Genomic DNA, 27,780 nt, shown 5'->3' on the forward strand with positions numbered 1-27,780 from the left:
TGGCTCTGTTCTTGGTAATTCTACGAAAGTACGCGTTGCTCTGTCTCAGCAAGGATTTTCCGAGGAAGAGAAAAGCGTGGGGTCGAGTTTGGCTCTGCAGAGAGGGCAGAGAGGGTGCTTGGAGAGCCAGGTGTCAGCGCATTCCACATGGAAGGCGTGGTTGCAACCGGGAACGAGTCGAGCGGGTTGGTCTGTGGCGATGTCGTCGAGGCAGACGGCGCATTCGGAGCCCATGAGAAGGTCTTTTCCAGTGATGGAGGGAAGCTTTCTGGAGCTGCGAGGGGGAGAGGCCGGCGTCGGAGACGGGCTTGGCCGGTAGGTGGGGATCGGGGTGGTGAGTGCTGGCGTACCATAGAAGACACATGTAAACGACGAAAATGGCGGTCCAGCATGTCCAGCTTGTCGAGGTTTGGCATAATTAAATCCCCCAATTCAAAAATTTAATTTCACAAATTGTGAACCCTAGAACAACTTAATTAATCAACTTAATCTCAGTTCAAATACTTAAACATTCAACGTGGCCAGACAGAGAATAGAGCAAATCAGTGATCACGTGGCAACGCCGTTTGCCACATCCACTGAAACTTAACACCGTCCAATTTTAAGGACTATTACTTAGAGTTTCAAAACAATAAGAACTAAAAACCATCAAAGTTCTGAGTAGGAACTAAAACCAAAATCGCTTGATAGTTCAAGGACTAAAAACATATTTAACCCTTTAATTTTAAGTTTTTCGGATGAAAAATATTAAAACAGCAAACCAACTAATGAAAATAGACTTAAAAATATTTTCCTTCGAATAAAATCTTTAATTTATGAAAAATTACTATTTATTTTCTGACGTTTGCTCTCTGTTTCAAATCTATTTTTTGTTTATAACTTGAAAATTCTCTATTCATCTATTTTTACATCTCATTTTTTACAAAACTCATTTTTAAATTATATATATATATATATATATATATATATATATATTAAATAATAGTTCAAATTTAAAATTCATCATAAATCATAATTTATTTACTGTCTGATCACCATAATAATTTTTTTGCTTTTAAAACTGTTTTTTTCCCTACATTTAATGTAGTTTACTGGTTAAAAGAAAACATCACAGTAGCGTATTCGCGTGAGGCTAATTAGCCGTCTGAAAGTGAACAGGTTTCATTTTGGGGTCCCCACCTTTCAAAACAATCCTTATGTAATGTACATATCTTCTTCTGTGCCCATTATAACCAATAATCTACACAAAAATATCGTACGTTTAATAAATATATTCTGATGATATTTCGAATTTAAATACATGACGCAAAGGATAATTTTCAAATATACTTTTCGTTTTAGATTCAATTTTGACGTAATAATTAACTCAAATAATATTATTTTAAATCGACTCGAGAACATTAATATGTAAATATGTATAAATGCTAAAAGTAATTTTCAAAATTAAACTTTTTCTCTTTATACTTTGACTAAAAAATATATTTTAATATGTCCAAAAATTTCTAATAAGGACTGAAAATAAAAAATAATTTAAATATATATTTTCATGCTCTTGTACCATATAACATAAAATGTTTCCAAAGTTTTAAGGAAATTTTGATACTAACACCTTAACAATAAAAGAGATAAGGCGTGAGAAGATGGTTTTCCCAATACATTTGACCCTCTCAGCCAATCATGTATTTTTTTTTTTTAATGATGTTCCATTGAAGCCTTAATGCAATTTTTAAGGTAACGTGTATGGCTGGAACGTTCAACACTAATTGCGAATATTATGATTTAGAATGGATGACTTTTAAGCCATGGAGAAAGTTTTTTTTATAAAAAGTATGGCATTTCAATTTATTAGAAAGAAGGAATAAAATATAAATAAGGAATCACATTTCACTAATTGAACCTCCAAAAAAAAATAAAAATCAAATCCCACTTATGAATAGTTGGACAAGTCACCGACTCTTAGTTTTCTCTTCGTACCAAACTTATCCCCACCACTCCATTTCATGAGTCAATATTTAATGCTAGTTTGGACTTTGATTAAATATATATTTTATTTATGATAAATTATCGATTTTACTTTATTTATTTTATCTATATAGCGATATTAAAACATTTTATTTTATTGTTCAAACCAGTCTCTATCTTATTAAGAAAAAAATAAAGATAAGAAAAACACAAATTTAATAATTTATGATAAGAATGTATTTAAACCTTTAAAAGTTAGTTTATCAGTTTAAACAAGTTGGACCCGTACGCTGTTTTTTTTTTCCTTTTTTTCTAAAAAAAATAGTTTCTTTTTTTAAAGGCAGTTCATTTTAAAGTCCTATGTAACAATTCTGTCGCAAGAAATTTACCTATAACTGACCACATAATCTAATAAAGTCAGTTATGGAAAAACTACTCTTCAATTTAATTAAGTCAAATGTGACGGAGTTGTTACATTTAATATTCTGGTAAAAAGAAGAAAAAAAGCAGAAATATTTAAAAAAATCAAATATCCATAACTATGTTTACTGTATTTATCTTGTGTATATCTATACGAGATCAAAACCGGTCAACAGAATAAATCTGGAAACACTTTTTGTCAGAAAAAAGAGTCTTCGGTTTAGTTTTAGGGGTTTGTTTTCCTTTAAAAGCATATTACAAATAAATATAAACTCCATTCATGTTAATAAGATTCCAGGTGAGTCTTCTATTTTTCTTTTTGAACTTTTACATTTGAACGTGATGGGTATTTTCGACCATTCAGTCACATCAGCATAAAGATATAATAAATTAATCTATCATCGGATAGAAACGTTTCTTTAGCGTTTCTTTTTGCGTAGAAAAGAAGGTAGTGAGAGAGAGTAAAATTGTTTTAAAAAAAGGCAAAGATTTATGTAACGGAAGAAGCTGAAGGCTGTTCCCAAGTCACTCTCTTTGCAACCTCCGAGGAATTTTGGTAGCATTCTCTGTGATATTTTGTCATCAGTTTCGGTTTTGGTATATAGAGAGAGAGAGAGACGTGAGTTTCTGGTCCTGTTGCTGTTTTTGTGAGTGTGTCAGAAAGTTCGTCTCTTTTGTCCATTGTTGCTTTTGCTTTCTGCTTGGAGAAATGCTGGTTCGGAGGAGGGTGATGAGTTGGAGAAGGGTGGCGAAGGCCCTGCAAGCTCTGGTAGCTCATGCTTTGCTTTTCTCTTTCACTCTTCTCCTTGTTCTCAAGCTTGACCATCTCCTTCCTGACTCATGGACATGGTGGTAGGTTCTATCTTTCTTCATTCACACACTTTCGCTTCTATTTCCCAGTTTAGAAATTGTGGATTTGAATCAAAGGGTCTCTGCAAAATTCCACCTTTTGTTGATTTGTGTTATGAATTGCCATGTGCTAATTTGTTTCCCCCCTTTTTGAATTTCAATGCAAGCTGTTCTTTTTTTTTTTTGTAATTCTGGAAAAAATTGACATTCATTGGAGGAACATGATAAGTTTTTTTCCCTTTTGGAAATGCAAACTTGCTTACCTTATACGCTACTGTCTTCCTGTTGCGTTATACAAACTTATTATTTTATTTTATTTTGTAAATTTGTAAATGGGATGGGAGCTGGGATACCTTCGTTTCTGCTTTCCATATGTGAAACTGTCTTTTTTTCGCCTGATGTTTTTGAGACGAAAGTAAAGAGAGAACTAAAAATTTCGATGTGTAATTATATGTAAGTTTAATAATAAGGAACATACTTGTTCTGGCCATGTTGATTTAGCTAGTAAGGATGAAAGTACATCGCTTTAGTAACGTGTTAATTAATTTTCCCCCCTTTCTCAACTTTGTTATGCTCCAAACGTGTTTTTCTACAGTTAGGCTAATAATTGATAAAGCTTTAAAAAATTAATACTAATACATTAGGATTATGATTGTTACCAATAAATATTCGCCATCTCCTCGCTAAATATCTCAATTTTGATGGGTACTGATTCCAACCAAATTGTACTTATGAGAATAATCATCAAAGGATTCAGAGTTGTCTGTGGTTTTGAGTATGAAATGATTATTCTTGTTATGCATGTCTCATATTATGATTGCACAAGATAGCGCAGGATTTTATTCAATGAAACTTTTAGTCTCAGTAATAAAATCATGGCATTCCTTTTTCATTTGATATGCTTTATTGTCCCGCGGAGATCTTGTACCATGTGATTCAAACCAACAACAATACTGTCAAATTTGTTAAACTGAGTAAATAGGAATATGTATGGGTGTCACTTTCACGTTTATGTGCTGCCAATTTATGTCATGCACAACACTGAATTGAACGTAAACATTTTATCATTCAACGTGAATCATGGGCAAGTCCTTCAAATCTTGTCTTAAAATATTATTGAGTGGAGTTTTGGGTAATAGATCTTAGGTTTTTGTTTATTGAGAAGAAGACATAGATTAAGAATGTATAACATATTCTTATCAATCATAGCCATACTTTAACATCTTTTTTAACAGGAAAGTATTTTCTCCTCTATGGCTTTTTCATGCTGTGGTGGCACGAGGCAGGTTTTCCTTGCCTGCTCCTTCGATTCCTCACGATCGGCGAGTAAGATATACTTCATGAAAAGTCTTCCTTATTTTCTGGAAAATTAGAAATTTATCTTGTAGTAGGGTTTTGTTACTGAACTTAAAAATAAATTGTTAATGGGCAGTGGGCTCCTTTTCATTCACTCGTAGCAACTCCACTACTTGTTGCATTTGAGCTACTTCTTTGTATACATCTCGGGAGCAGTTATGGTAGGCAACATTTCTTGTGGCATGGCTAAATGGATTTGTTAATCAGTGTATCTTTACACCAAAAGTGTGATACTTCTTTTAATAGTGATTAATTGTTAGATGCTACGAAATTAAATATTATTCATTTTAATGATGCAGAGATGAATTTAAGGATTGTCTTCATGCCCCTGGTATTTTTTGAAATGGTGGTTTTGTTTGATAACATCAGGTATTATCTTGTCTCATCTATCTTCGTAGCAGAATTTATATTCAAGTAGTTCATAAGGAGCTTGCAGATATATTTTAACCCATTCTTAGTCTTCTGGCTTATGTAATATTAGCTGGAACTACTAAAAAAGTTTGCAATAAATTCACCATAAACATTCAACTTTATGAAGTGATTTGTAAAGTTACCTGCATTTTTGGGTCTACTTTCAACTAATTAATTGATGGTTGAGAAGCTTCATTGCATGAAATGGGAAGTAGTGTTTGGGCCTAACATTAATGAATTATGCAACATGCAATACTATTTTATGCTCTTGTAACAAATGGATAATTTATTGACAAAAATGTCTTTTCATAGGATGTGTAGGGCTTTGATGCCCGGGGATGATGAAAATTTGACGGATGAAGCAGTATGGGAAACTCTTCCTGTAAGATGTTATTCTTTAGCTGATTGATTAATTAAGCTGTAATATGATCTGTAACAGAATAAATGAGGATCCTCAATGAAACTGCTGAAATAAGCATCTCAACTGGCCTTTTCATGGCAATTTAAGAATCCCAATTGTGATGATTTTTCAAGTAACATATATTCAAATCCTCAGTGAATTTTGCAGTGTTATTGTTATTCTATAGAGGGATGGGGAATATGTAGCAGCAATAAGATTGTGATTATATGTATACTTTCAAAGTCTTGTTGTCTACGGAGCCTTGGCTGTAGGCTATACTTATACACTTAAATTTTGGTGAAATGCATTAGTAATCAAAGTTCAAGTCTCTTTGTTTTTGCTTTATGGTAAGTAAAAGAAACAAAGAACCTTCAAGGAATATATAATCATAATAAATATTAAAAAAACCCTTTCCTTTTCTTTTTATTTTGTCATTGTTTTGCATTGGATTAACTATTATTCGTTTTATGTCTATTAAGTGTGATGTGTGTGTGACTCTCACTTCAATGATTCATTTATTTGTTGGTGGTTGACATCATTTTGGGCGTTCATTTCAATGCCCGATGATCAACATTGAAGTTGAATGATATTTCACATTTCACATTTCACACATTATAAATAGTCTTTTGTGGTATGCTTTAGAAACATTCTACTACCCATTTGTGTGTGTGTGCTGCACACATGGCTGTAGTTTTTGAAAAATAGTCTATTGTGATTTGTGTGGGTTTATGTTATGGAAGAATCCTACCTGGTTGAGATGGATAGCCACTGCGTTGTGGCTTATTGGCACTAGTACAATGCACACGCACATTCTGAAATGAGGTCTCTTTATTTTTAATCTAGGAGGATCCTAGTGTTAGAAATGATTGAACTTCACTATTGGAATATATTTGTAGTTAGGAAGTGTTGGTGCCTCTATATCTTAAGAGTATAGGGAAGCACAAGTGCCTTTCTACTATGAATTGTGAATTGCACATCTCATGCTGGGTTTAAAACATTGTTATATTTAACCTTTGCTATGCCTTGTAACACTGACCTGTAAGTAATATTTACAACATTGATAGCTTCCTTGCATTGAGACGTTTCTTTTGTTTTTATTTTCTTCTCATCTTATAATTGACATCACCTTATTCAAGACTTGTCTACTACAAATATTTCTTTTAAGTGTTACACTCCGTAGATTGTTATCTTTCTTTTGTTTTTTATTTTTGAAAAGTTCAAAACTAAATTGTATAATTTTGTTTTCTAGCACTTCTGGATTTCAATATCCATGGTCTTCTTAATTGCTGCCACAGTGTTCACCCTTCTAAAGATATGTGGTAAGTTTTAAGTTTCTCTACCGTCTATTTTTGTGATGTTGACTAATTTTTTTCCTGCTACATTTTTATGATACCAGCTCTTTTAAATATACAGATATGAAAAACAAAAAAATATAGTGTAATAAATTCTACTTAATGTGTCTAATAAGGTATTCTGACCACTATAGCATATATATATGGCAGATTTGCAATGTATTTCTCTATGCACACGTTTTAACATATTGCTTAGAATGTTTGATTTTGGTTTATCAGACTGGGAAATGGTTTATTTAATTGCTTCATGTGAAGTATATGGGATGAAATGTCATGAACAAATTTTTAGAATCTTTCTAATTAAGCTAAGATTGAATGAATGAATTTATCTGTAAAGAAACAAGGGCCTATAAAGAGAAATTGGGAAACAGGAAGGCATATTTACACTGACGCAGATGTCAATATTGACATCTGTCCAATATTGAAGAGTACAAGGAGACAAGTTTCCAGAGTAGGTTTTGTTCCATAAAGTACTTCAATCAATTCAAAGATACTATGGATACTACATCCTGAAGTAATAACTGTCAAACAGTTTTTATTTAACTGAAAAGAATAAAAAATTATTTTCTGACGTGTTCCTATCACATTGGTATGCGTCTATGAATAGTTAGGGTGATCTGTATGTCTGATTTTTTCATGTTGGTTTCATGCTGTTTTGTGTTACTTTGATATCATTCATTGTAAAACTTTACTGTTGACTAAGGTTGATACTCAAACTTTTTGCGACTAATTTTATTACATGCAGGTGATGTTGCTGCTCTAGGCTGGTGGGACTTATTTATTAACTATGGGTATGATCAATATCTTATGGACGAATGTTTAGTAATTTGGTTTAGTCTCGTGCTTTTTCCTTCATAAAATCAATGCATTCTTTGGCAGGATTGCACAGTGCTTTGCCTTTCTTGTTTGTACTAAGTGGCATAATCCAACTATACATGGAGGCTGTCACATCACAGAACCATGTTCATCATCAAATACCATAAGATACCTAGACATGAGTAGAGGAGGCTTAGTTACTTATGCGGATGAAGATAGGGAGCAAAATGGGTTCTGCAATCTGCAGGATATTGGTGGGCATATCATGAAAATTCCATTCATTGGTTTTCAAATACTTCTTTTTATGCATTTAGAGGTATAATAATTTTGAACAAAAATCTTGTCATTATGTTCTTTTAATTTGTAGCTTTCCTTAGTTTTTGATTGTTTTTCCACCTTTCTTTTTTCATTTAAATTTTAGGGAACGCCATCCAGTGCAAAAAATCTGCAACATTGGGTCATTTTTTCGCCACTTTTTTTGTTGCAAGGAGCTGGGGTATTATTTGCTGCATATAGATTAATAGAGAAGATAGTTCTTTTACTCTACAGTGGAGATATTCCTGAAAGATACTCATCTATAGCATCAAAATCTCGTGAGTGCTTTGGGTTCTTTCGACATGGCTCAAGGTATTTGATTTGGATCTTTTTGGCTTGAAAAGGATTTTGTCTTTGGTAGATACCATGCCGGATTTACAGTAAAAAGTTTCTTATTGCCTACGCTTTCTCTCTCAACAGGTTACTTGGTTGGTGGTCAATAGATGAAGGAAGTAAAGAGGAAGAAGCTAGACTATTTTTTTCTGGGAGTTCTGGGTCAGTACGCTACCCTAAACCCTAAAATTACATGTGTTTAACGTCATAAGTCATTTTTTGCCATGCTTACGAGCAGCTTTTGAATCCTGTAGCTATACTTGCATACCTTTCTCTTGGAAGTCCTGAGTTGTGTAGTGTAACAATTTTTTGTTAAAAATTTAGCAAAGTTTTCAGTCTGCTTGCAATAAAATAAGCTTTGTTCTTTTTCTTTTACTCTCAAATGACTCTGATGACATTAAATATTTGCCCTTGTATTGTTGCTATCTTCACAAGTCTCTAATGTTAATCAAACTTTCCTCTAATGATATGTCATTTGATTTACTATTTAGGTATAATACTTTTACCCCTGATACAGTGAAGAAAATGCCTAGAGCAGATCTGGTTGAGGAGGTGATGACATTAATTTCCTTTTGTCAAAATAAATGGTTACCTAAGTATTTTTTCTGATATTGCTTCGTCATTTATAAGAATATCTTAGTTTACACAAGTAGGTTTAATCTTTTTCATATATCGCTGTTCTTTATAACAAGCAGATTTGGAGATTACAAGCTGCACTGGGTGAGCAAACAGAAGTTACAAAATTTAGCCAGGAGGAGTATGAAAGGCTTCAAAATGTAACGTTCTCTACCTTGATTGATTGTTTTTGACATTATGTGCATGTGATGACCAAGTCTTGGTCGTTTAATCAATTAATTAGTTTAGTACATTATCAACTTTTTATGAAGTAATTTAATAGTTAGGTAACAATTGTCTTAATCTTTAATTAGAGTTTAGCATTATATGAACCTCCTACTGAAAAGGAAAATCATGTGTGGCATTTGTTGCGTAAGGGAGCCAACATCCATCATTTTATTACATGTATGTTTGAGGGCATGTTTGGTAGAGTTACAAAGAGTTAGATGACATCAGCTTATAGGAATTATACTGGCTTTGAACCCTTTTTCTATTGCTAGTAGTTTACAACATCTTGCACTAAATTATTGTTATGAATTTGTTATTTTTGCTCATTAATTGTGCTTGAATGGGAATGGCTGTCAAGCGTATCAGGATCTAACAAAGTTCAAAATTGAATGATAATAAATCAGGAGAAGATCTTATGTAGAATTTGCTTCGAAGAGCAGATTAACGTGGTCCTCCTTCCTTGTAGGCATCACATTATTTGCAGGTAAGAGCTCTTGCATTGCAGTTGCTCCAGTCTGATACTCTTCTGCTACCATTCCAGTAAACTTTTCTAAACTCAAGCCCGAAAAAGCGATTCCAAGAAGTTTAGTTTGAGGAAATACTTTCTGCTATTATATTATTACTTTATTTTCTGCTTTGAAAAGTTTGAATAAAAAGCAGTGAAAGCAGATAGTAAAAGAAAATGTTTTGATTGTTTTTTATACAAACTTTTGAATACAAGAAACAGTAAAAAATAAGGTGATACTTTTATAAATAGAAGTAATTAATTAAAGAACAGAAGACGTTTTCTGAAACCAAATGGTCCCATATGCAATGTTTGAAGAAAGTAGACAGTGACAGGATCACAACCTTTTTTATTTTTAAAGAGGAAATTTCCACCAGTTTTTGTTGCATCTGCAAAGAATCTATTTAATTCTTTCCATTCAAATAGGTTATGAGGGACTTGTGTTAAAAAATATTGAATTTTTCTGTTTTGCCTTTTTCCGATGTGAATAACAGCACCTGCTGCGAAAAATGTAAACGGTGCCCTGTCTGCCGTGGCACCATTGAAGAAAGGATGCCTGTATATGATGTGTAGACTGTATTGAAGATGTATAGGTATCTTACTGACCATCCAGCTTGTGATTTTAGACGAAACAAGCACTGAGAAGGATCAATTTCTCTGCTCATAGATTTTATATGTTGAAGACAAGAAGATGTATATAACTTTAAACATTTCTGCCCCCATAGTGCATTCTTGCAATTCTGAAGGAATTGCCAATAGTTATGTTGTCTTGAATTTTTTTTACAGAGGATTATTTTACACAGAAAATGCAATATGATTGTTGAAATCTTTGAACACTTGATGGATTCGTACAAATCACCTAATTTTCTCCACCATTGGGTCAAATTTAGCAGATGGGTTGATGGCAAAATATGGTTTTAGGGATGACCTGCCTTTGGAGACATCTTTCTCTAACAAGAACAAAGAAAAGAAAAAATGACATGCAAATGGCAAAACAAACACATGATAGTGAAACTATACTTTATAAATGTTTGGTTGGTGTTGTGGTTATTAATTCCTTTGTCATCGGCTGCTTTCACGTACAGATGTAAGGAACTGGCCCTGAAAATAAACTTGCTTCTAGAATCGTACTATATCCGACAAATTTTTCTGCTATACCAAAAACATAATCTTGGACCACTTCTCCATTTATTAAAAAGATTTTTTGTTAATAACTTTTATAGCATTTAATTAAATGATACGAATAAATCTAGTACCATTCAATCAAGGTTATCATAGATTACAATACATGCTATTTTTAGGATATAATTAAGATTTTTTACAACTCATTAAAAACTTGTTAGGGGTATTTAAAGGTATACAAATTTTAGTATATTTTACTGACTTTAAAAGTAGAATTATAAATATTACAACAATAAAAAATTTAGTCAAACTTCTTAGATTGCTTCGATTCTATATTTTTTTTCCTGCTAGTTGGGATTTTATTTTCTGCCATCAATATAGTCTTTCTCTCTTCATAGTAGAACTCTTTTCGAAGACCTTCCTAAATATTAATGTGCATCATTTGATAGTTTTTATGAAGAAAACCATTATGATGAATTAATAATCTAACCAATGGAAAGATTTTCATCTTCATTACTACTAAATAATAAATATCATAATTTTGAACTTCTTATTTTAACGCTGGAACAAAAATAAGAGGATGCTAATATTGAGCAGATTAGTACATGACGATCTGAAGTTAGAATCAAATGACTAATAAAATATTAAAATTATATATATTGGTTTTATTTTTTATTGGTTCACAGTTTTGAATATATTTTAAAACTTCATGAAGTTCTTTCAAATCTTATGAATTCATAAAATCTTTTCAAATCTTTTAAATTCTCACAATATAAATTTATTAAAACTTTAAATTACAAAATCTAAATCATTGAGGCTTTTATCTTTTTTTTTCCAAAAATTGTTAAGTTATAATATTCTTTCATATTCTTTTAAATTTTGTTAGACTTTGTACGTTTCTTTTTTAACTTTCAACCCATACACTCCGTAGGTTGAAGTGCAGGTAGGTTATCCTTATCTTTTTTAGTCAAATAATGTTATTTAACTATTATACTATGAATATGGAATATTTACTGGTCAATTTTTAATTGAAAACTTTAATTTATCATTTTAATGCCTCACTTTTCAACCACAATATTCTTTTATAAAATTTAGTTTCACTTTGACTAACGTAATGTTAATTTACCATTTATATGTTAAATATATATTTATAAGCCTAAACATAAATTTAGGCTAACCTTACATTATTTTTTAAATAATATAACTTCTCTTACGACATTTATGTATTTAAGATACAATAAAGGTATTTCAGATTGATATTTCTAATAAGAAAAATTATAATATTCAGACTGATCTAACTTATCTAATATGTTTTTATGTCTTCATATCTAAAATTGGATCCTTATTAATTCATTAACCGGACACAATGAATAACTATTGATTTTCTTTAGAAGTGTTGACTATGTAAAAGAACATAATTTATCTTAGATCCTAACCAACTATCAACATATTTCCTAAAATTAAAAGCTAAATCAATCAGAAGTAACAAGACTTAAAGTCTTGAAGCATTTGCAACATATTAAATGACATCTACCAGAAAGGAGCTTAGTACCTCACTTTCCTGTAATGATATTTTCACATATTTAGTTTATTCATTTAATTTGCAACTTCTGACTCCAATCTAATATCTTGTTTGCAAATATACTATTTGACTGACGGATACCAAGCATGCAAGGGGGCTATTACATTGCTATCAATTAATTGCGTAAATCAAAGTAATTGTGGGGTCACAGCACAGCTACATCGATTGATTAAATTCTTTGCATGTTTTATTCAATAGAAAATTAGCCTACAGGTGTCCCTTCCCCCTATATTTTAAATAAAGTGCTTAAGTCTTGGTATTACTAGAGAATGATTATTTACTTTATCTTTTGTCGGAAAGAAAATAGGAGAAAATTATTGAAGAACATGTACGGACACTAGTATAGTTGTTTCTGACTTAAATCTTAAAAATATGACACCAAAACAGAGGAAAATACTATAGGATAATATTGTAGGTAATATGGTCTTCCAAATAACTTGAACATAAAAAGTCCATATATGTTTCCACCTCACCAAAGGCCAGTAGTTGGTAAATAGCAACGAATTTAAAACATTTTAGAGCAGGTGATTCTTATCCACAGGAAGCTGTGATTGGCACTGCTTCCACTACAGACTTTGTGCTCGTAATTTTATGTTCCTCTTTCTGAATCTTGTCGTCAATCATATGAGCAAAGTCCTCGTAGCAATCCTCCAAGCTTCTGAATCCTTCATCAGGATACAAAGTGCTGATCTCAACATCATCAACTCCATCTATCTTGAAGTTAACTTGACAACCTTTGATGAATATGTCATGAGTGAAAGATGCCACAATACTTCGGGGTATGCAATTTTCTGCAAATGTACACATTAAAAGTAATTCTCATGCCCCACTTGAGCACTTGAGATTTTAATTATAGATTAACTTTACAGCTTAGTAAATACCTTCACTTTCATATTTTTTTGTTACATTTCTTTCTCGTATTAAAGTTACTTTGTAGTCAAACTTTGCTGAGTTAGATCATAAAAAAAAGGAGGAATAGACGAATGATTGAACCTGCAGCTGCTGCTAGAAGATCATCTTCTGTTACGGTCACTCTGGGGATTGTGCGGCCAATTTTCATTTCCCACAAAGAAGCAAGTTCATTGATGCTATAGCAGTTGCTAGATGGTCGAAAATGAACATTTTTGTTGACTGTTCTTACATCATCAATAACCTTCATGGTGAACTTTCCAATATCGATGCCATCAACAAAGAAAGCTGCACAGATGGAAAAAAAAAATGGTGACAACAGTTTAAGGCAATTTGTTGAAAACAACCATGTATGTAATTGTGATTGCTCTTGTTTAGTTATACCTTTGACGTTACCATGACCATATATTTGCAACTGATCTAAGGGTGGAGGAAGCTGAGATGGGTGGCAATTGTCATAGTAAGGCCAAGAAGCAATGGAATTGCAACAAATATTGGTGTATGGCACCCCAGATTGCTCAACCATGCGCCTAACCAATCGCTTCTCCTTGTACATTGTTAGACCTGGCTCCACTGGATCCGCTCTGTCAACATCATGCCCAAACTCTGAAGCCAAAAACCTCTGCAACATTAATTATAACACATAAGAATTTCTATACTAAATCTTTAACATCTCTTGCTGAAACTAAGGCTGGTCTCTCATCAAAATCACCCTTTATCAATATCACTTTTCACTACTCTTTCTTTTAATAAAATATGTTAACTTTTTGGTCGTAAACTATCTGTAATATAATTTTGATTTTCATCTCTATTCCAAACTTTAATCTTCTTAAGTCTTTATGTTCAAGAAATGTATTAATACAGTTTCTTTCGTCCAAAAGTATTAACCTATTTTTATGTGATAAAAAAATAAATTACGTTGTGTTGGATGTAATCCCGAGTTTTTATCTGTAAAAAGTCTGTCATTTATCACGAAAAAAACACAGTAAACTTCTTAGGACAAGAAAAACTGTTTAAGATAAGAACGAAAATCAACGTTTGTATCAAAACTTTATGCACGTAACTCACTAAATGAACAGTTTTTGGTAATTTGTTTCGAAAGTTACAACATATGAAAGAAAAAAACAACCACATAGTAAATGAAACGCACTTGATTCATTATTTTTCTTATTCTTATTCCTGTCATCATCACTATTTTTTACTTTTTGAACTGTAAAAGTGAGGAACTGGTCATTTACTAAATTAGAAAATAGTAAAAAAGGAGTACCTTAATAGTCTTAACAGATTTCATGGCCTCCACCAGTACAAGCTGATCCAGCAAGCTCTTGGCACCGATGGCAGAGATGACAATGTCTATTTCATACTCTTTCAAAATCTTTTCCACAAAGTCCTTGTTATTTATCATACCCTACCACAAAATACAACACAAGTAATCTTCTATGAAAAGAATGGAACTTGACACATTCTTCTAAACAAGTATTTATTAATGAAAAGAGTTGTAAATTTTCATAATGTGACAACATATTTATATAAAACATTATGACCTGTCTAAAAGAAAGATGATTTAGAAAGAAAAGATAAAGTGTATGTTATGACTTACGTGAATGACAATGGCACCTTTTTCTTGGAAGGTTTTAACAATGGCCTCCTTGGAAGGGACAAGAGGTGGTGGCCTGAGAAGCAAGTAGGTGGGGTGTGCGGTGCGGAGGCTTGCCTCAGCCACAAACTTGCCTATGAAACCCGTTGCTCCGATTATGAGAACACGACCCTTGGTGGCGGTGGGAATGGTTGGTGACGTTACCATGGTTTTGCAGAGGTGTGGTATAATTAATGGGATTGAAGTCAAGTACAAAGAGAGATTAATGACAATTGTGACATGCAAAAGGAAAACGATGCTAGGTGGTTTATATAGGGAAGTGGGTACGTTAGAATATAGCTAGCTAGAAAAGTAATAATAATTACCAATATTTTTTCACCTACTCTTCAACACGCATGATTCCTTAAACCATACTTCAAAATTTAAGTGGGAATGCCGCTTAGCCATACTCTGCATGCACGGTATCAAATTTTATCAGAGCCTTCTTCCAATCAAATATCGGCCTTCTTCACTTACTTTCTTCTAACAATTTCTTTAATCTAATTAATCATATTAGACAAACTAACTTTTTTACATTACCTTTACTGTTTTTTTAAATGTACTTCAACTCCTTATTCTTCAAATATTAGCTATTTATAATAATGTTTAATATTATACTGCAAAAAATGGATACATACATTTATTTTTCTTTTTAATCCTTTCTTACCACTTTTACTTTTAACTATTTATTTAATCAAAACACTAACTGATATACCGAAATAATAACATCAAAGTATTTTAAAATATAAGATAAAGTTAATTGTAAACACACATGTTTTTCAATTTCAAGTAAAATTACTAAAAGAATTAATATAAATAAACATGGTCTTTCTAAAGAGTAAATTTAAATGAATTACACCAGAATATAAATTTAAAAACTTAATTTCTTAAAAATAATTTCAATTTTATAAATCTAAATAAAAAATTAAAAATATATAAAATCAAATTATGAACAATTTTTTAATTATTAATATTTTTTCACCACACCAATAACTTTATTTTGATTATTTCATCTTTTAAAAGTTTTAAATAAAATTTACTAATAATAATTATTATATATATTATTTTGTCCAATCAATAAAGTAATTAAATAATCATATACAATATTCACAATATGCATTAAGAATATTCATTTACATTTAGTATCATTAAAGGTTTTATCAATAAATGTATGCAATTACCAACAAAATTTCATCTCTGTCTACTTCAATAATTTCTTTTAATTAACATTTATGTTTTAATACGCTAGTGTAACAATTTTCAAGTACTCACTTTCCTCTAGTTAAGCTTAGTTTAAATATAAGACCACTGTATAAGGTTTATATGTATTTATACTAAATCTATAGGTTAAAATTTCCTTGGTATCTTTTTATACCCAGATTGAAAAACAGGCATAAATCCACATACATATTTATGGGAGCAACTGCCTTATGATGTAATTTCATTTTACATCAGTAATTTTCATTTCTATCCTTGTAAAAAAATAACATTTCTCCAATGAGACAATTTCTTATTGAATGTAATTTGTTTTAATAAGAGACCCCTGAAAACAAATGAGCGGCTTTTGTGTTAACTTTTTTATAAGAAAGAACAATAAAATTACTATAGTTACAAAAATAAATATAAATAATTTTAAAGAATAATTATTTAAAGAATAAAAATTAAAATTATATATATATATATATATATATATATATATATATATATATATACCAAAATAAGAAATCATTTTATATAATAGTATAAATAAAGAAGAAATGAGTGCGTGTTATTTTACCTTCTTAATTTTTACAGAATTTGAAATAAAAAGTTATACAAACATTTTTAAAATATAAAAATGTGTTCAGAATAATTAGAATTTGTAAAATCATAAATATTTTAGTTATTTTGATCTTTATGTTACGTTAAAAGTTATAAGAAATTAAAAATATTATAAATAATTTATTTGTACACATGAAAAGGTTTTGGTGACCATGCAGAGAAAGGTACATATCTACTGTGTGCATAAAAAATAAGTTCCCTTCTTTGACTGATAGATACTTACCTCTTTTGTCCAAAAATATATAATTAATGATTCTATTGTGTTTAGTAAATACGAGCCTTCTTGCCTATTATTAATTTGATTTACTTCTTTAATTCCCTTCCCTTTGTCTATTTATTCATTTCTACTTCTTAACATTTGTTTTTATGATAACTTCAAATAATAAATTGACTTAAAAAAACAAAAAAAGGAAGAAATTCATGAAAAATTTTTACAAGTAGTTACACATCTCATAACTTAAAAATAATAAATTGACTTAAAAAAAATTCATGAAAGAAGTTTACTACATACAAGTTCTGAGATATATAAAATCCATCAAAATGATCATGTTTTTCTTTTCACCATATAAAAACTGCTATTTTAATCAACCTTGTAACAATCATTTAATATATTTTTTTAAGAGATTAATATTTCTTATAATTAGAAAATAATAAATTATATCACACCATCATTTTTATAAAATCTTATTACACAAATGAAGAAGTTTCTTACCAGTAAAATTTAAATTTACATTAAATCAATTTTAAAATAATAAATAATGTAATATATAGAGAATAAATGACTAGGATTCGAATTAATTATGATACTACATATCTAATAAATAAAAAATTTAATTATGGATATTTTAGAAAAAGAAAATAACTGTTGTTCTCAGGAGATCTTAAAATGATAAATTTAATTTGTATGTATTATAAGCGCAAATTTGAAAAGTACATAAATTCTTAAGTTTGTCCAAAAAAAATTATATATCCGTACTTTTATTATAATTTATCTAAAAGAATCATTTAGAAGGACATGTTGCATTCAACTTTTCACATCTGTCTCTTTTCAATAATTCACTTTCAAAATATCTGTCTATTATTTTAAATCATACTACTAATTTTTAAACTTTATTTATTAATATGAATTCTGAATTTAATGATTAAATTACAAGTAAAGTAAGTCAGACTAAATTAATGGTTATTTTTTGATGTATTTATCCTCTTATATTTAAGTTATTCCTCATAGTAAAAAAAAAGACTGAATTTGATTATTTGATATATAATAAGATTGTTACTTTAAAATTTTGTAGTCTCCAACACAAAAACTATATAATGTAAGATGAAGGATATAATAAATCTTATAAATCAGTCAACCTATTTCACTCTTCTATAATGTTATTGTACATTTATTAAATAAATAAATATTCATTTTTTTTTCATTTTTTTTTCAAAACAAATAGATAATATAATAGAATCCAGAGTAATTGCTCTCATTATCAGCTATGGTTGAGTTGTAAGATCCTTCTTTTGTTTTAAACATACTCTTCAATGTTCATAATGTGTCTTTATTTATATTTATGAAAAGGCAAAAGGGAGGAAGAAACCTTTTATTTAACACATCCATTCCAAATTCAGATGCAGAGGAATAACCATGATTACTTGTTACATTCTTTTTGTAATATATTACAACTTTTCTTAAACATTTTAAGCTAGTTTCTTGTTCTAAGCCTAAAGTTTGACTGACGGATAGCAGCAAATGTATAAGTTGGCCAAATCTGTTATGTCTCTACCCATGCCCATGTTTCCTTCTAATCAATTTCATCTCAATAAATATATAAAAAATGAAACTAATGATAAAATTAAAGAGAAATGATCATATAACCAGACATGTTCGGCATAGGAGTGAAAATAATGGAATGATTGAAATTTTAAAATGTATTAAAAAAGAGACTCAAAAAACAAATTCGAAAGAGAAGTTATAAGATGATCAAAAGTAACTTTAAGAAATAACAATGGTTCAAAGGTAGATGTAGTAAAGATAATTGGTTTATAATTGGTGCATCTGAACGATTTCTAGACTGTTATTTTGTCAGAACCATTAAAATTCACTCAAGGTTCGTCTTAGTAGATTTCACGTGTCAAAAAAGAGGTGCGACAAATCAGAGGGTGGAAGGCAGGTGTAAACAACTGAGCGGACGTTCGTTTTGATGTTGGAAGGAAAACTCTGATTTTCAGAAATTCACGCCACTCTCTGCATGCATCCTTCTTTCCAGATTTCTGAAAATCTCCATTCTCTCCTCCTTCTATCTACATCTCCTTCATCTTCTCTCTAAGAAAGCCTCACCGTTTCTTCCTCCGATCACCATTCAGGCACCGTTTCTACTCCTCCGGTGTCAAGAGCTGCATTTTGAACCGATCGGTTTTGGGTTCTGAACTGGTAAGTTCTTCTCTTCACTTAGTCGTGCATTTCTTGGACATGCAAACCAAGTTCTGGTTTCATGTGTTGATCGCTCCTCTAAAATGAGAGGTTCTGATAGTGTTTTGGTCTTACTTGGTTTAGTTTGGAAAATTGTTGAGCTTTGAGGGTAGAAGGACTCGTAGTGGTGAAACTAAAATCTGTCTCTGTGAACGTTCGGTCACGCTTAGAGGTAAGGGAAGCTTATATAATTTAATTTGTATGTTTGCTTGTATTGCATGTACGTTCGTTGAGTTGCTGAATTAATATGAAATATGATTGTTGCTATGTTTTGGCAATATGAAAATTTACTATGATATGGATGTATGAAATTATGAAGATGGATGTTGAGAAACAAATTGAAATAAATAATTCTAAGTATGAAATTCCCTATGATAATGTATGTCCGTTACTGAATAGTCTTTGACCGTTCGGTTTTTCTCTGGGACTCGGTTAGAGCTGGATTCTTTCATTTGGAGGGAATTCCCATTAAGGACCGAGTGTCTTCGTCTAGTAAAATTTGTATGTATAGGCGTTTAACCAAGGATATTCGTTCCTTGGCATTCTGTTATAAATTTAAGTATATCTATGTGTAGTAGTATGTCCGTTCGTTCTTGAACATTATTTAATTGATATTGTATATTTATCAAGTCTTTCTTTTACAAATTAAATAGTGTTCGGTCTTACACCAAGCGCTCATACCATGTAGTGCTAGGTCTTTCACCAAGCGCTCGTACGATTTAGTGCTAGGTCTTTCACCAAGCGCTCGTACTATTTAATGTTAGGTCTTTCACCAAGAGCTCGTACTATTTAATGCTAGGTCTTACACCAAGCGCTCGTTCTCTTTTCTATAATCTACCTTGATGAAAATAGCGTTCGTCCAAACTCAATAGTGTTCTCTCTCTACCGTGCTCGTTCTTCGAATGACATTCGATTTTCTTGAGGATAAATTTATAAATAAGCTAAGTATTTATAGCGTTCGGTTTCTTCATATGATTCTTTTAAGTACTATTATTTGAAGGTCTTGTAGTGTCTGTCTCCATTGGTTTCAGCCTAGAGTCTTAGTACTCGGTCTAGGCTTTAAGGTGTTCAGTCTAAACGCTCATGGGTCAGTTCATTAAATTGAATCACTTTGTAAATAATGTTCGATCCTTTTAATCTTGAGAAATATTATTGAACTCGGTTTCTTCCCAATCCCGATAGTAATTCTCTCTCGGTTTTGATCTGTTCTGGAACTGGAAACCTCTTGGTCTCAGTCCAAGTGTTCGGTCTCGTTAGGGGTTGAAGTTTTACGTTCGATATTTGGTATCTTAATGGATCTTCGTTAAAATTGAAGTTTGAAAATGAAAGATGATGGAATATGATGTAGATGAAATGAGTATGATTATGAACGAGTATTCCGGGGAGGAATATCTCATGAATGGATATTGGAATTTGGTAAAGTATGAATGTGGGCATGCTAAGTTGGCGGTTCATCCTGATGTTCCGTGATTACTCGTTCTCACGTAGAGAAGAGTAAATCATGTGTGGAAACGGCAGAAGGTCCTAGTCCTTATGGTTAATTTGGACAGATAGGACTAACCTCGGGTGGCAGCTGTTGAGGGTATCCCAGAAACTATATCACCCGGGTGCACGAACGTCGTAGCTACACAGAATTCATACAGTCCGGACAGTCAGAGTCTAGTATTAGGCTTTGCATGAAAGAGTTAATGAATTATCTTGTTTAGTTGAATTGTGTGAAACATATGTTGATACATGAATTAAATTGCATAAGCTTACCCTATGTTTCCTGTCTTGTCTGTTTTGTACGTTTGGTTGTCTTTCTATTGCAATGATCATCCATGTGGATGTGAGCAGAAGGAGACGAACTGCTGGAAGAAGAGAATTTAGTTGAGGTAGAAGTTAAGACCGAACAGTAGAACCGTTCGGTCAGTATATTAGTTTAGTTTTAAGATGATCGTTCGATCATCTTTTTCTTTTTCTTTTGTAGAACCGTTCGGTATAGTCCTTTTATAAACCGTTCGATCGGGGTTTGCTTATGTTGTTCGGTTTTAATTTCTTGTCTCTGTAAGGCCGTTCGGCCACAAGCGTACTTCTCTATTAATGTAAGACTGATCTGTAATATTATTCAATATGATTATTCTATTATATAGTTTTAGACTGTATTTTTGGGATGTTACATATTTCAATTATTACGTTATTTTATTTTATTTTGATTTAATTTTCAAAAAGGAATGAGTAGATATAAATAAGTTATTTATGTTAAAAAAAAATAGTGATAACTATTTACAATATAAACACTATCAAACTACTAAAAAAAGACAGGAGGATAATGACACAACCTCTTATAAATTTTATTTACTAGTTTCTATTTTATCTTTCCTAATTTCATTTTCAGCATTTACATTTCTTACACTTTACCTTTACAATTTCTCAAACATTTTTTATTTTAATCCACTCTCATTTTCATCATTTTCATTCACATCATTTCATTTTCAAGCAAAATCTGAGATATTTCTAAAAACTCTTATTATTGAAAAAATATATATAAATTCTTAATTGATATTTACAGAAGACAATTTAGTTAACTAGTAAAATTGGTCTACACTATAAACCATTTATATATAATTTTGTGTTCCTTATGAAATATTGAATTAAAACACTCTAATATAAATTGAAAAAGAGTTATTTACTAATTTCATTACAATAATCCACTTTAAGTTGATTTGATTTATAAAAAAACATAAACATATTGAACAAAATATCGAGACAAATTTTAAAGAAACAACTTCGCAAAATCCAACCCAACAATTCCTTCCGTAAAATAGTAGAATAGGTTATACACATAATTATTCTCAAAAACAAAAACAAAAACAATCATAAAGGTTAAGGTCTTTTGATAAAACATTCGTAACATTTGAGACTAATAAGTAATTAATAAAAACTCATTTGAACCATTAAGATTATTATCCAATAAAAAAATTAAAATAATAAATTTATGAATCAGATTTTTATATTGTTCATTTTACTAATTTTTAAATTAATATTTTTTTTAACTCATCTTAAATTCTTATCAAATAATAAATAATTGATTATACATCTTTTAGATTGAGCTTTATAAGAGTTTGTATTTTTTATATATTTTAATATATCCGGTCTTTCCAAACATTTTGTCTTTATATTTTCATTATTTTAGCAAGTATTTTAAATATTTTTGTAAATCATGCTACTTGTAATTTCGTTCTATGTCCAATAATATGGTCTGTAAATTCATTTTATAATTATTTTTTTTACCAATGTTATTTAAATTTAACTCTTCCTTGTGAAAAAAAAACTAGCAATCAAACTGACGGATGCATATAAGTTTGTTAGTTAATTTGAAAACAATTCAAACTTTCATGAAACTATGAATTTTTTATATTAAAAATTAAGATTTTGAGTGAGGATGAATTTATAATACAAAAAATAAGATGAATTTAAATACAGTTTAATTTATTTAATTATAATAACACAAATTTAAATTAATTTTTGTTGGAAATGAAAATCATAATATAAGAAAAATAACAAATATTAACTTTACAAGATTGGATTATACATAAATTTATTATCTAACATTTTATCAAGTCTTTTTTTAGTTTTTATCCCAGGAATATTCTTTGGAAGAATTTTTTGATAATATTTTCGTCTTCAACCATTTAATTTTGATGATATTTAATTATTTCTAAAAGATACATTTGACTTATCTTAATTTATATTAAAGTAATTTATGTGATATGAATGGTGTAATGTCATATTTAAATAACTAGTATAAAAATGGTTTTACTGAAATACAAATTTAATAAATTCATGTTTTTATGTGCACTTTTTAAAATTAAAATAATATTTTGTTTTTAATTGAAAGCAATAAAATGAAATTATACTAATAAGTAAATTGATTCTGTAGAAGATACCGAACATGTAGCATACACTATCACTAAAGTTTTAATGTACAAATATTTATAGTTTCTAAAAAAAACTATCTTTATGTAATTAAGTTGTTTTAACATTAAATATACATTATATTTATTTTTTTACAATATATCTTAAAATAAAACTCCACATTTTTAGTGTGGTTTATGAGATGTTGAGTAACAACCAATTATAACAAGTGTATTGATGTGAAGTAGTACCAAACAAGTGTCACATCTTTAAGAATTTGTTAAGATGGTTTAATACTCACTTTTAAATTGAATAGAATAGTATTTGTAAAAGTTGTGTTGATCATAAAAACAAAGTTTGGCTAACTTTTGAAAAATATAATGGTAAATAAGCGTGAAGGTTGAATTTTATCTTCTCTTCTTCTACTATACTATATCACTTATCTTTTATACTTAGTATGTCATTTATTTAACATCTTAGAAATATTATAAGGTATATCTAGGTTCATTACTGCAACTTAGAACCTAAGAATTTCAGACCTAATGTAATTCCTTCACTTATAATTGCATGAATTCTTACCTTAAGTGCATGACCTTATAAACAAGACACTCTTCATATCATCAACAGGCCTTTGACAAAAATGAGGTGATTTGATTGGACAACACTTTGAGACTAGTTTTTCAAATTAATTCAAACTAATGAAATAAGATGAGTTGTCAATTCATCTAAATAATAAACATAAATCAAACCAAAAAATATCGAATAAAGTCATACATAAATATTAAAGATGTAGTAGTATAGAGAATTAGAATCAATTATATTCAACCACAACACAAGAGAGTTAAACTACTAATGTTGATTAAGAAATGTAAGCTCTAGAAGTTTGTTATATGCCTCTTACTAAGATATTCTAATTTGCAGAAAGAATGCCTAAAAAAGCTAGAACGAAATGACAAAACTAAAAGCTAGGCCCTTGGTTTAAATATAATTTTGGGTGGTGCTTAGCTTCATTCTTCAGTCCTTAAAAAAGTTTTCTTCTCATGGTGGTTTTCTTTGAGCTCAACCTTCTATTTCGGTAATCAACACTTGAGTTTTCTTTCTTTTGAGGGGTTCCTTGATGGCTTTGTTGAAAGTTTCGCATCGACTAGAGATAAGGCCAAATTATAATATATAAGTGAGGTGCAAACCTTACCTTACAAGCCGATTTTGTAGGGTTGAGTTAGGCTTAAAAACCCACTTCTAATATGGTATCAGAGCCATGGTTAGAGCCTATCCTAGCGAGTACTAAGTGGGTATTCTATTCTTCTATTCCATCCGCTATTGGACCGTTATCGGACCACCCAATTTTTACTATCACGCACGAGATGTCTATACATCGGCGTGAAGGGGGTGTGCCACCCAATTTCTACTATCACGCACGAGATCTCTATACCTCGGTGTGAAGGGGTGTGTTGGAAGTCCTGCATCGACTAGAGATAAGACCAAATTATAATATATAAGTGAGGTGAATCTCACTTTATAAGCTGGTTTTGTAGGGTTGAGTTAGGCTTAAAAACCCACTTCTAATAGGCTTAACATCATTCTACGAGTGGTTTTCTTGTGTGACTCATTATCATTTTGTACCGCTTGGATTAAAGGTCAAAGTTCGTTGTCATGATTCTTCTGTGTTCAATGCTTAGTTTCAATAGTTGTTGCTCAACTCTGCATCACTGTTGTTTTCCTCCAAAATAAGTATAAAACATTAAAAATGCATGTCCAAAAACAAACTTATCTTTTGGATTATTTTATATTGACACGTAAAACTTTAGTGAGTTACGTGTATAAAGTTTTGATACAAACCGTTGATTTTCGTTGTTATCTTAAAGAGTTTTTCTTGTCCTAAGAAGTTTACAATGTTTTTTGGATGATAAATGACATACCTTTTACCAGATAAAAACTCTTGGATTACATCCAAACCAAAACGTAATTTATTTTTATCACATAAAAATAGGTTAACACTTTCGGATGAAAAAAACTGTATTAATACATTTCTTGAACATAAAAACTTAAGAAGATTAAAGTTTCAAGTAGAGATGAAAATCAAAATTATATTATAGCGTAGTTTACGACCAAAAAGTTAATTTTTATTAAGTCTTTCTTATCAATAAAATTTTAATATTATTTCATAATAAAATAGTATGAGTAATAATATTAATATTTTTTTTATTGTGAATTAAAATATTTTTTGAAAAGCTAACCCTAGTCAACGGCGGTGGAGAGCGGAACCTATATATTTGTCCAAAGGACAAACACATTATTTCATTATTCAATTATGGAGTCTCCAAAGAGGGGAAGCGATGGTAGTGGCGGTGCTGGTCCTGCTACTTCTGTTTTTCAATTTTTTTTCCGACGATATGATTATAGAAATAATGGCATGACTTTCGGTAAAGATATTATACAATTTAGGTATTTCTAAGCATTGGTATTCCCTTATTCTTAATCCCTATATGATGAGACTTGCACTTTCTTATGTATTAAGCTACACAATATCAAAATAACAAGGAGAATAAGAAGGGTCAGAATGGACATGAAAAAAAAAAAGTTGTACTCAGGTAAAAGCCTTTCGCACCATTTTCCAACACGTACAAAAATAAGCAGATCAATTTCGCGTAATAGAGATTATAAAGCCTCTCACCCAAGGAAGTCTTTGCAACCAAGGAGACATCATGCTAGAGTTGAAATTAGTAGAGATCTTATTAAGGTTTGCAAGAAAAGGTATATCTAGAAGGAATAGAGTTCTGCCGAGGCAGAGAGGGTAGAATAGTTGAGGTTTCGTATGCGAACCATTTTGTCTCGCTGCATGTTTCTGATTTGTCAGAATGAAAAAACAAAAAAAATGGAATATACGAGAATCTGGAATGCTCAGAATTTATTCGGGGGTTGCACATATACAGTTTCAGCTTGTAGCATAAAGAAGTTCATTCCTAATATTGGTGTCAAGTGTAAATGAAGATGAATTCTCAACTCCATTGTAGAAGTAACATGGCCTTGTGTTCTAGAGAATATCATTAATAATCCTTGTGTCTTATGCATATCCTAACATTTTCATCTTAGTCCAATACAGCTCTCCTATGCTACTTTTTGGCCATGATATTTATCTCTCCCAGAAATATTGGGAATATTATTTATATTTTTTTGTAAGTAACACAAACTTGACAAGAATATCATCTAGTTCATTTTCTCAATTTATTCCCTCAAAAGAAAAATCCCCTAATTTTAGCACGTATTAATACGAAAGGTCTATTTGTGGTTTTATTTCTATGGTACAGATATGTAATTTGCTCAGGTGAATGACATGGTTTGGAGTAGATACTTATTTCATGTGGTTTGATTAATAGATGCATGCTTATTTGTTGGCACCACTCTGAAATAATTTCACACACTTGATGTCACCTAACCATTTTACTAAGATTCTTGATGTCATAACATTCTTCCAAAGCCCTCTGATGGAATGAGTAGGCTTCCTGGTGTAACGTGGTTCTTCACCTCAGATGGGAAGCAAAGACTTTTGCAATTATTTTTTTTTTTTGAGAAATTCTCATTTTAGGATCAGGACTAAATTAATAGAACTTTTGCTTCTTTGACCACTTGTGCTTTAGTGGATGACAGTGAACTCTTGCTTCGATGCTTTGACAACCATGCTGAATCAAACCTTGCTTTTGTTGTGGGGAAATTGTAGTATGTCCCTTCCAGGTTATCAGATCTTGGATGTGGACCTGACTTGCTCAAATGTAGACAGACACGTGTATATTACTGTTTTAAGAACTTTAAATTCCCTACAGTCAAATGCACTGTCTACCTAATAAACCCTAAAAAAATGTTCTAGTGGTGCCAGATTCATGAACATCAAGAGTGTTACAGTTTATTCCAGGTTGTATTGCCTTGTAAGAGCTGGGCACGACGAGCTTGCTTTCATTTTCAGGGGTAGCATTAATGCCTATCGGTACTTCAGGGTGTCCCTCAAAAGTAACATACATCCAACCATTTTTAATCACTAAGATTACTAGCATAAAAGTGAGATTAAGTAGTAATCAAGTATTTGAAATTTTGAAAGATTAGGTCAAGTTACACTAGGTTTATCTAAATAAAAGATTCATCAATATTTTATAAATAAATTTGCGTTTATTTTTTAGATATCATGAGGGACATTCTCACCATTCATATATGGGAGGACTGTAAACTAATACTCTTTTCAATTTCTATGTCCACAAATCCTTTCACATTTATAGAACCAAACATAAAGGACATTTGCATTTCTGTCCCTATCCTATAAAAAGTAATTAAGACTCTCAATTTTTATAACAATAAGAATGACAAATCAAGTTGGAGTTACCAACTCACTACCTCACTCGGACATGTCAATCCCTTTTTTTAAAAGATATAAAATAAAAAATGAAAATATTAAATTCCTTATATTATATCATATGAAAAGTTAAAAAATAAATGCTTACAAAGTAAGATATAATTAATTACAATAAATTAATTCCACATTATTTAATAATTAATTATAAACAGATTAAATTAACATATAAAAATACCAATCATTGTAATGTATCTAATTTGTAAAATCAGCCCAGATTTTCGGCTAAAGTTTAATGGATCAACTTGTATGTTAACCGACCCATTTGAGACCTGAATAGGCTATTTTTTTATTTTTATTTTTTTACTTTGATATAAAAAAAATATAATATGACATTTAATTAAGGCATGGTGTGTAGTGGTTTCTAATGCCATGCTATTCAATTTTGTTTCTT

General features: G+C 30.6%; 2 protein-coding genes and 1 pseudogene across 3 annotated transcripts; 1 reads left to right on the plus strand and 2 right to left on the minus strand.

Moving 5' to 3' along the window:
• On the minus strand, positions 1–1,227 carry LOC108324710 (E3 ubiquitin-protein ligase ATL23-like; annotated as a pseudogene).
• A 1,436-nt stretch (positions 1,228–2,663) lies between these two features.
• On the plus strand, positions 2,664–10,398 carry LOC108324016 (uncharacterized). Of its 2 annotated transcripts, XM_017556795.2 has the most exons (14): positions 2,664–3,234; positions 4,467–4,557; positions 4,664–4,748; positions 4,887–4,956; positions 5,311–5,380; positions 6,648–6,717; positions 7,496–7,541; positions 7,630–7,882; positions 7,988–8,193; positions 8,302–8,376; positions 8,706–8,766; positions 8,910–8,990; positions 9,462–9,541; positions 10,057–10,398. In XM_017556795.2, the coding sequence occupies exons 1-14, from the start codon at positions 3,092–3,094 to the stop codon at positions 10,133–10,135; spliced, it is 1,410 nt and encodes a 469-aa protein (XP_017412284.1). In that variant the 5' UTR covers positions 2,664–3,091; the 3' UTR covers positions 10,136–10,398. The 2 variants fall into 2 exon arrangements, with proteins under 2 accessions (XP_017412284.1, XP_017412285.1); XM_017556796.2 differs by lacking the exon at positions 4,664–4,748 and having other exon boundaries at positions 2,745–3,234.
• Positions 10,399–12,652: 2,254 nt separating this feature from the next.
• On the minus strand, positions 12,653–15,066 carry LOC108324973 (leucoanthocyanidin reductase). The gene is made up of 5 exons (XM_017557935.2): positions 14,776–15,066; positions 14,443–14,583; positions 13,560–13,797; positions 13,260–13,463; positions 12,653–13,057 (listed from the first exon to the last, which is right to left on the minus strand). The coding sequence occupies exons 1-5, from the start codon at positions 14,977–14,979 to the stop codon at positions 12,798–12,800; spliced, it is 1,047 nt and encodes a 348-aa protein (XP_017413424.1). The 5' UTR covers positions 14,980–15,066; the 3' UTR covers positions 12,653–12,797.
• Positions 15,067–27,780: the final 12,714 nt, after the last annotated feature.

Source organism: Vigna angularis, chromosome 3, assembly GCF_016808095.1.
Source record: "Vigna angularis cultivar LongXiaoDou No.4 chromosome 3, ASM1680809v1, whole genome shotgun sequence".
Classification (NCBI taxonomy): domain Eukaryota; kingdom Viridiplantae; phylum Streptophyta; class Magnoliopsida; order Fabales; family Fabaceae; genus Vigna; species Vigna angularis.